The following is a 10,577-nucleotide window of genomic DNA, read 5'->3' on the forward strand; positions in this document are numbered from 1 at the left end:
CACGGGCAGCGCTCACAGAGGAAGAAGCCTTTTGCTCTCCAGCCCAGCTCAGGCTCCTCGCAAGCAGAAGCTGGTACCTTCCAGCTCGGTTTGGAGGAGTCAGAGGGCCCCATCATAAATGCGCCAGGCCGGATGTGAAGGGAGGTGTCAGGCAGAGACCAAGCAGTGAAGAGGTGTGAAGACTTAGATTTTCTCCCACCCAGTAAAACACGGCTGCCGGCATAGGGCGAGGGGCATCTGCGAGCGGAGCTGAGCTGAGGGGGCAGCCGTGGAGGAGGCTTGCAGGGCTGCTCCCGCTCCTTCCCGACGCTGCGGTTAAAGAGAGGGCTGTGTTTTCCAGAGCCCTCGATCTGGCATCTTTCCCGGGTAGTAAATTCTCTTAAAAACCGAACCAAACAGAGCTTTAATTGTACGTTCTGCTTTTCTCTTCACTCCGGAATAATGGCAATGGCATTAATACAGTGCTGCATTGAACACGTATCCGCACTGAGGTCGAGGGACCGATTCTGCTTTCCATTATTCAGGGGCACTGCCTCTGGTGAGGCAGATCGGGGCTTAAACAGCGAGCAGGAGCAATGAACTTCTACTGTTCCCTGCTGTTTGAGTGTGGGCAAAATAAAAGGCCATAACATATGATGCAGTCAGCCAGGAAAGCAATATTGCTCTGCCATGTGCACGGTCTACACCAAGACGAGTCCAGGATCTCATTTCTAAATTCCCATAGGTGCCTCATTTAAACCATCAGCCATAACCTGCTTCTCATTTTCAATACTACTTGGTATTAGAGCTGCAGTGAACTGCTGGTGAGAGATTCTAATTCCTGCAAACAAGCCCCTGTAGGCTTGCAAGGAAAACAGAGAGTTCCCCTCTCGGTTGCCTGCTAGGTTCCCATCTGGCTGTTTTAACTTTGCTATTGCTTTTAAATGTGCCTATTTCTGCACACGAGGCTTTCAGCTCTACCTCAAGAGACTTCTGGGTTCTCTCAGCATCAGATTCTGGCCAAAATGTAGAGACACAGATTGGGTCTTCTTAACAAAAAGGAAGATCAGATTTCACATTACAGTATCTGAAAGATTAATTCCACTTACATGATCATTTCCCTGTGAACCACACTTCTTTCCATCTGGATTTTTCCATCAGGAGGACAAAGAGCCATAGTGTTAAGCACTACCTGAGAGAAAAGAGCAAGGAGTGTAAAAGATGAGTGCAGAGATGCTTGCTGAGAGAAAAGAGAAGAAAAAACAGAGTAGAGAGCAATTTCAAATGCATCAAGAGGCTTCCCCCCCCCGCCCCCGTTAATCATATTTTGATCTTATGCTTTGGTATTTTGAACCATTTAGTTTGTCAGGGTTTGATTCAGGGAATTTAGGATATTTGGCTGCAAGAGCTTTCTGTATCATGTTATTGTTACCCAGTGTTTGCATTATTGTAGCAACCAGAGGTCCAGCCAAAATCAGTGCCCTGCTGTGCCCGAGGCTATCGATAATCTCATGTAAGACCTTGTTATTGAAAGACACCTGTCCCCATCCAGGCTACCATCCTAACCACAAGCAGAGCTGTACCAGCTAGGAAGGTGCTAGCAAAAGGGTTAGAGGAAAGATGACTTGGGCCACAGACTCTTCGTGGGACTTCAGACAGGCATTTAATCTCTCTACAGCTCAGTTTGGTCTTTAGGAGACAAGGTAACAACCATGGCAAAATGGCAAGAGGCCTTCCTCCCGTTGCAGGAGTGAAAATGAGGGCTAGGTGAATAAGTGGCTGCGCAGTTAGTTTGTGTTCATGTTTAGTTAAACAAAACATGTTTTTCTCAACCAGGAACAAGCCACTTCATCTTAATATTTTAAAAGATTTTATGCAACGCTAAAGTAAAATTCTAAAACCAAAGTAACTTTGAATAGAAAAATGGAAGCGGTAATTTTTTTTGAAATAACAAAATGAACTATTTCAGATGTACAATATTGGAGTGTCTGCATTTTTTCCAGAACTTTGCTGAGTTTTCTTTGACTGGAATCTGCAAATGCAACACAAATCTGTTAAATGCTTTAGCCAATTCAAGTCAGTGGGGGTTGTGCGTTTTTTTCTTTTCTTTGCCAGAAAAAACTTCAGTAGAAAACGGCAATTGTTTCCAGCATAGAAAAAGGGGGAAAAAAAAGCCTTGCAGACTGTAGTACTCAAGTGGCTGGATAATATCGGGGAGATACAAAGCTCAGTTAGGTTGTTGTAGACGAGGTCCTGGAATGTCGCTTGGGAGCTGCACCCAGCTGCACGCAAACAGCGTGCGGAGTCACCCGCAGCCTTCCCGGGCGCTCCCTGCGCCTGGGCGATGCCGGCCCCGCAGCCGCTTGCAGCCTCTGCCTCCGGGGCGGCTCTTGTGCCCGCCAGGGAAATGCCAGCCTCCGTGACACCTAGAGAGGTGCCTTGGGCTCCACAGCTCAGCCGTGGAACCACGCAGGCCCTGGCCATTTGGGGTGCGCGCCGGTGGTCTGGGCGCCTGGGAACTGATGCTTAATGACAAAAGAGTTTTAAAGCTTGTGCTACCTTGTATTCTCCCAAGGAAGCAAGGAGGTTAATACATCTGGATTGCCCTTAAAAATCTCTATCCAATCTCAAATATCTCCTATAGGTAGAAGGCTTTTTTTTGTTGCTGTTGTTTTGTTTTTAACCAGAAAAGAAAAGGGAGAGAAAGCAAGATAGAAAGAAAGAATCTAATGAGATGGTCTTTAGGTACTTCCAGGCTACAGTTTAAAACAAAAGTAATCCTATCCAACTTGCATGGTCTAGATCTCTGCAGAAAACGTTAGTGACCTTGTAAGAGAAAATTTTTTTCCCCAGTCACAGGGGCTCCTGCCCTCCGGCAGTTACTGCCTGTTCCCAACTAGAGCAGCTTCTGGGAGCCACCCAGAGGGAGAAGCTTAGAGAAATGTAATCAGTGGCAGCACTTTTGCTAGCTTTGCAGTATCTTAAAGTAGAAAGGGGGGGGGAACCCTCAGCAAAGTCCCTGGCCTTCAATTAAAAAATTCATATTACTTTCCTCATTAGTCCAATCATCTGGTATAGCTATTTCCAAGCTTACCCCGAAGGCCCCACAGAGCAATTCAGTTTCAAGGCCAGCGCAGCGCAGGACTGAGTGGTGTGCTTGGGAGGAGCTATGCTTCGTGTTGACACGAGGAGCTCGCTTGTCTGGCATTAGTCATGTGAAGCAAACGATGTTGACGCACTTTTTGGAAAGAAGATTGCTGTATGAAAGGGAGCTCTGTTGCAAAGCACCTCCCTGGCTGCAAAGGCTGGAGTCGCCTGCTAAGTTTCACCAGCACCAAAACGACTCAATTCTTGGAGAACCTCCTCAAAGTCAGGTGTTGAACAAGAAGACTCACAATGTAATTCTCTCTGCTAATCATTTCTTTCCCTCTCTCTGCTAATCATCTCCATTACTGTAGCTAGCTGACAGGCTACAACAGAAGTTGAAAGCAGTGGGGGCTAGGAGAACTGAAAGTTTAGTATCCATCTGCTTACCTCCACAACTTCAGCCTTTAAACATCTGCAGCGATTGAAAGTCAGCCACACTCCTTGAAATGAACCTGTGGTCTTATGAATCTCCTGATGTAGAAGCTGTATTATCTTTTTCCTGATTTCCTTTTACTGCTTCAGCTTAACGTTCTGTGTCGGTGAAAGTACAAACAGGTCATCATGACAATGCTGGCAGTAGCTCTTGAGCACAGTGCATGACTTTCGCAAGGCACTAAAACTTGTAGGGCTAATGCACAATATCTCTTTCTGTGCTATTCTTCATGCTAATCTGTGCCGGGATTGCACAACGTACTCCTTTACCAAAGCTCTTGGTGTTACGTTATCTGTCCTGAAAAATTCATAGGCTTTTATCCCTATATTCCTCTCTACTTCCCTGCAGTTCTTTTCCTTCATGATTAAAAGTAAAACCAGTCAGCTTTTTTTCCATCTCTCCCATCATTTTTGTTGTGTTTTTCATATTTCGCTTATTAAGTAGTTACCCTAGGGAGAATTCCTTTTTATTGGAACATAGAAAAAGCTATAACTGCTCTTAACATTTGTGGGGAGGAGGACAGAGAAGGGGGCAGGGGAAGCAAATTTAGGCTGAGGTCACAGAGATATATGTGGTGTGTTCAATAATATGCCTTGCATCATCTCTACTTCTTTTTCCATAAGCCACAAGATACTCTCCCTTGCTTTCTGCTTATTCCCCAAAGCAGCCTACACTCTTAAAAATAACGTACCTGGATGTTTGGACAAAGCTGTTGTTGTTGCTTTAGGAGCAACATCTCTCTGGCTGGTGCTGCTGTGGGGCAGGGGACAGACTAGGTGACTTCCAAAGGTCCCATCTGCACTTGTTTTCTAGAACTGCTGAAAAAATAAACCCAAACTCTAGATTTAGGCATTCAGGCATTAGAGTGAAAGCTGATGCCACATCAGAATAAACACCAGCCACTGCACTTTGGGAAGAGTTCTAGTGTGGCTCCCACATTGATTATGGCTTTAACACCAACAAGCAACCAAACAAAGCTCATCAATGTTCTCTGGGAGCGAAACAGCAATTCAGGATAATGAGATCCTGGCAGGAGAAATGTTCCTAAAGTCTCAGAGAAGGGACTGCTTGGATATTCTTTGAACTCTTGCTCTCGACTGAGCTCTGCTTCAGGTTGGACAGGCTGGCCTGAGCTTCCTGAGCCTAAACCAGCCACACAACATTGCAGAAGGGATGCCCATATTCCACTGCATGACCTGTGAGGGAGCAAACCAGTCCTAGATGGGATTCTAAACAAAGGGCAACAAAGCCAGAACTTTCAGCTCTATAATTTCCCAAAATTCAGATACTCTTTTTTCTCTCATCCCAGGTAAGTACCCTACCCCTCAGACGAGAGAAACAGCCTCTCTCTGGAGGCAAATAGCTATCACATTATTTATACAAAGTGGAACAGCTCCCACAGGAGAGACTGAGACAGACAGACGCAAGTATACCAGTATAGCTGAGTGTGCAGGGGTATTCACGTGAGAGAGAAAAAACTAGTTCAAATTCTCTCCATTTCTATTTATATACATACAGACATATATAGATATGTATATATACATGTGAAAATCCGTTCATATGTCTACACATATGTATATGTATTTGTATACACGTGTTTAAATAGATCCCTATAAATGAAAGAAAATTGTACGCATGTACATTTTATATATGTATACACAAACACTATACAAATATATGTCTTACATACACATCCTAAGATTTCCACCTTGGCCCTAGAAGCTCTGTAAGTATAAGTCAGTCCAATGATTCATTCTTTCAAAGACTTCCGGCTTTAACTAACCAGAATCAAGTGCGCACCAACACTTCGGTAACTCTCCAACATAAAGTACTGGAGATTTCCTGCATACACTCATCAGCGCTAAAGTAACAGAAATAATACCTGCGCCTACGAGGTTCAGCCACTGATGCGTTCAGGTGGCACAGGATGTTCTTTTTCAACAGCGTTACTTGACAAGAAATTAAATCATATCGTCTTATGCTGCTGCTTTCTCAGGGGATGAATTACATGCCTGTGGAGTCCTACCAGAGAGTCAGTCCTGCTCTCTGGATGCTTTTAGCAACACCTGCAGGCCCTGCTGCACACACCAGTTATAATAATGTAATGCTATTTGGAGGGTAATGAACAGGACTACTTTCTAGGGAATATTATTTCTGTATGAAAATTTCCTCTTAATTCATTTCAGAAAAGCTGTCTCTGATACAGCCCTAGCACGTGCAAGAGAGGAGCAAGATGCCTCACACCAGAGACTCTTCATCTCCGACTAGCAGTGCAGGGAGCAGAGCTTCCTATGAAACACCAGCACTATCAGACCTCCAGCGGCTCTTTTGGTTCAGAGGAGGGTCTGATAATCATGTGGACCAAGTCTGGCCAAATATTTACCTGGGAGATGCGTAAGAACATATGATCCTATCATTAAGCTGTTAATGGTCCCTGGGAGGAGGAGGAAGGGGTGTGGTACACCGGGGAGCAGCCTTTGGGTCTGCAGGAATGTTTTTGCAATACAGGCTTCTGAAACTGATAACATAAGGAGTTCGGATGTCATGAAAAACATGACGTACAAAATGGTGACTTACTCATAGTATGTCTTAGTTGGGTTTTCTATATTCTGTGAACCACAGCGGATTTAGCAGGATAAGAATTACTTGTATTCCAAACAAAAGTCCTTAAAGAAGCCATCCCAAATTGGTGTCGACTCTGAGATGCGTTTCTCTGCCCTGGAAACTGTGCTCTAAGGCAGCAGACAAGAGCTCAGTAGCCCTCACACTCAAATAGGTGTAGCAGGATCAAGAGCCAGATGGAGGAGGACCCAAATGAGTTATACAATAGGGATTTTGCCAGTCCAAATCCAAACTTTCTTTCAAAGATGGTAAAACTGAAAATATCAAACAGGAATTTTCATGCAAATACCTTATTCTTGTGACCACTTCTGTTTATTGCCATTTCCTTCTATTTGGATTACTGCAGATTACATAGATCACCAGCTCATTTTTCCCAACTCCTCCTCCTCATGAATACATCAGTTAAGGATCACAGTTTTGTGGAATAACTTCAGTCCCAGTTTATGGTGGGAAGGGGGGAGAACCTGGCTGGTGAGCATGATGTAGCCCCTTCATGTCTGAACCAGGAACGAGGTGCTGCTGCATCTGTGTGGGTTCTTGCCCTTGTGACCCATGCACACTATGAATGAGATATTAGCTCTAGAACTTGCTAAGCAACTATTGAAAAGGAAAATCTTGACCACTTTATACAATAAGCCGCGTTCCCAGGGATTAACTGCTGGGAGGCATTTGGTTAACTAACAGTATCCCACCGGCAAGTCTGTGCTCTTGCTGCTCTCCACAACACCATATCACATTTTTCATGTGTAAAGCGCTACGGGCTCCTAGAAATTTGCTACTCTGTACGCAAGCTGCAGTTCCTGCACCCTTCCCTAGCGGGAGCAGGCACTAACTTTAAACCATGCTATTTTAGCAGAGCGTTAGGAGTGTTGCCAATGAGCCCGTCATGTCTTTCAACAGGTGGGCTGCTAGGAGCAAAACCACTCTTCAAAGCCTCAACATTACTCATATCCTTAATGCAGCAGATGGGCCATATAGCATCAACACAGGAGCCAAATATTACGAAGATCTGCAAATAGAGTACTACGGAGTAAAAGCATTTGATGATCCTTCCTTTGATTTAAGTATCTTCTTCTACGATGCTGCCAATTTCATAGGCAAAGCCTTAAACACTTCAGGAGGTAAGAGGGAGGCAAAGAGAAGTTTGCGAGGAAGTTTCAACACGAGCCAAATGGCTTCTCCTTGCAGTAACAGGCAGCCAGCAAAGCTCAGATTCAGCATATGGTTCGGGAAGGCACACGCAGAACCACCGCACGGAGGATGGGAGAAGGGCGCCCATGCCATGCGCTGCAGGGAAGGTGGCTGTGGCCAGGTCCCCGGAGCTGGGGAAGGCCGGCTGCCCCAAGCCCACCGTGGTGGGAGGAAAGGCCAACTCCAGGAGCGGGGCAAGAGGGAAGGGCAGAGGTTATGGCACAGCGGGTGCTCCCCCACGGGTCCATCCTGCAGGAATTGGCAGGATGCGTGTGCCTCCACACCCGCCTCGCGCCCCTCGCACACCGGCATGGGCTCCAGCCTGGCGATCCTGCCCTGCGAACCACAGCCCTGCTCCCGCTCCCGATGCGCTCAGCTGGGAGCTGCAGCACTTCAGCGCTGGCTTAAATGCTTCACATGCTTAAGTGCTTCGCAGAATTGGAGCTTTATTCAGACTGTCTATTAAGCTAGAGAAGCAGCGGAAGTTAATGAACTAAGTCAAAAACTACGAGCCTGACCCACAGCCTGCTGAATTTTTGTCAGCAGAGTTTGGATTATGGCCTAGTTATCATAATTTCCATTTGTTCCAGAGTTTGCCCTGACTCTGACTGGCTGTGAGATCTGCTGCTTTCACTGGAGTGCTTTATTAAATCCCCAGTTATAGCTCACGTTGGGCTGCTGAGATACAGTAAATTATGAGTCCATTTTTACAGGCAGACTACAGAGTTTATAGCACTTGTCAGTGATCACAGTCAGGGCTGGGCCAAAATTTTCTGCCAAAACTGTTTTTTTTTCCCCCACAGAAAACTATACTAACAAGTTTAGTCACAGAAAGCTGCTTCTTCCACAGAAAATTTCAACTATTTTAATCTGAGGCCTGAGTTAGATGCATGAGGTCGGTATGAAATACCACCTTGCCTGAGATGTATAGTATGATCTTATGCTAACCTTCCCTGAAAACATGAGTATCCGCTAATCATCACCGGTTTTTTCCCAACTTGTTTCTAGTAGTTTTTGTCCTCCTTGTGTCTTTCTCACTTTAGAAGTGCTAACGCCCACTCACCTTGCTGTGCCTCTTTGTTTCTGCAGGTAAGGTGTTTGTTCATTGTGCCATGGGGGTGAGCCGCTCTGCCTCTTTAGTGCTTGCCTTTTTAATGATCCATGAAAACATGACACTCGTGGATGCTCTGAAAACAGTGAGTGCTCACAGAGACATCTGCCCAAATTCAGGGTTCCTCAGCCAGCTCCGGGACTTGGACATTAAACTAAACGAAGAGAGGAAAGGAATCAGAGCATCTGCTACCAAAGAGCTGTAAGAGAGTATTACTGAAAAAGAAAGGACAAAATGTTATTTGTTTCCTGTATCTCTTTTAAATGAATTGCATCTGTACGCTAAGGACACACGTTTATGATACACCATAATGCATGCTATTACTACAAGTAGATTTTACTTGATCTTTCCATTTTGCAAAGCTCTCCTAGATTGTACTTACAGTTGGTTGTATATTGCATCCTTTACTCTCCACCTTAAAACATTGCTCTCTGCTGGTAAAAAAAAAAAAAAAAAAATATCAGGTTCCGCTTCAGAAATAGCTGTGTTTCAGCAACTAGTGAAGCTCATATCACTTTATGAAGTGTTAGGCTATTTGAGGTGAAAGATGCCATATTATTTATGCTACAATAATGCTTAGAAGTTTTCTTATGAACCACCCCTCTGCTCCCCATATCTAAAGTGGTTTGTATTTTGATGCTTGAATCTGGCACTGGTTAGTTCTTGCTTTTACAATTGGTGGAGCCCCTGAGTTGGGGGTAGGAGGCTGTTTGAAGGCAGAGCAGCTGGGAAACAACACAAGCCAGTCTTTAAGAAATTATTCCAGGTCTCTCTATAGCGTTTTCCCTTCGACTGTTCATCAGATTTTTTTCTTCTTCCATGAAAATACCTTTGTTTGAGAAGGCATTCAAATATTCTTCATCCAGGAGATGCTGTGGAAAATGCTTCTGAAGAGGAAGTGGGTTCTGAAGTGGGTTCCCAGCTGGGGCTCCAAACAGCTGCTTGGGCAGTGGGAGCGGGTGCAGGAAAGCATTTGACAACAAAGTTCAACATATCCCAAATTTGTCTGACAGTTCAACATTATAAAACTTGGGATTTTCTTTCTCAAAAATAAAGGTCATTAACATTGCAACATCGTGTTCTGTGGCATTTGCTTTTGTGAGGGGACTCAAGTGAAAACTGAAGGGACACAGGAATGGCAAGGGAGGTGCTGACAGGCATCAGACTTTCATCTTTGTGTCTCTGGGCCACCATAAGAGCACTCAATAGCTACTGTCATCTGATGGATCAGTGCTGCCTGGAAACTATGTGAAGCACATCTGGCTCTCGGTTCCCAGCAGACAAACATTCGCAGCACAAAGCCAGCTCGGGGATGGAGATGGCAGTTGTTTGCATTCCTAGTACCAAACTCAGGAATGCAAAGGCATGAATACTCCCCACCGTGTGAGCTGGCTGCTCAAGAACAGCACAGCAACAAGGGAAAACATTCCTTGCCATTCTCAGTGCTGCCTGCAAGGCAGATTTCTGCCTTCAGGGCAGACAACTCAGCACCTTTTATAATACTCTTTGGCAATATCTACATCTACTATGTGGGCCAGGCTATAGGAGCGAGAGCACAAAGCAGAGCATTTGGCACTGAGGACCTGACCCTCACACTGAGGGCATCTCAGGGGGTTTTGCTTTGGATTAACCCTGTGGATTGGACATCCCTGAGCAGCAGGAGAGCAGTACTGGAGCGCTTCTCTGCTTTAGTTCCCTGCATAAGGAAACCTGCTCGTGAGCTCAAGGGCAGCTCTGCAAGGTCAACAAAAACACAGCAAGCGGGAACGGTCATCTTAAAAGCATGCTTCAGACCCAAATAAAAATTTAATATGCATGTCTCAGTTACCAATTAACTCTAACAAACTGATTTCAACTTACAGAAGAAGCGGGGGGAAAAAATCCAGTGGATCTGGCTGTAGAGATGCCCCCAGCCCCAAGCACAAGAACCGTATTTCCTTATGCTTCCCACCTACAGGAAAACTCCCCTCGCCTTTAGCAGCAGCAGGACTGAGGCCAGACGCGCCAGGAGGGGGCCCACCCAGCCATTTTCGGCTGCAGGACGAAGGGCACAGCTGAAGACGCACTCGCTGGGGGTACGAGACGACCTGCAAA

The 10,577-nt window shown here is 45.4% G+C and overlaps 1 protein-coding gene across 1 annotated transcript in view; it reads left to right on the top strand.

Moving 5' to 3' along the window:
* Positions 1 to 8,922, top strand: part of LOC104077620 — a 10,013-nt gene extending 1,091 nt beyond the window's left edge. Inside the window, exons 2-4 of the mRNA XM_009578906.1 lie at positions 5,746 to 5,953; positions 7,082 to 7,302; positions 8,462 to 8,922. Of these exons, the coding sequence (XP_009577201.1) occupies positions 5,793 to 5,953; positions 7,082 to 7,302; positions 8,462 to 8,688 (609 nt within the window). The 5' untranslated portion in view covers positions 5,746 to 5,792 and the 3' untranslated portion in view covers positions 8,689 to 8,922. The remainder of the gene's footprint in view (positions 1 to 5,745; positions 5,954 to 7,081; positions 7,303 to 8,461) is intronic.
* The last annotated feature ends 1,655 nt before the right edge of the window (positions 8,923 to 10,577 follow it).

Source organism: Fulmarus glacialis, unplaced genomic scaffold (genome assembly GCF_000690835.1).
Source record: "Fulmarus glacialis isolate BGI_N327 unplaced genomic scaffold, ASM69083v1 scaffold26945, whole genome shotgun sequence".
Lineage (NCBI taxonomy): Eukaryota > Metazoa > Chordata > Aves > Procellariiformes > Procellariidae > Fulmarus > Fulmarus glacialis.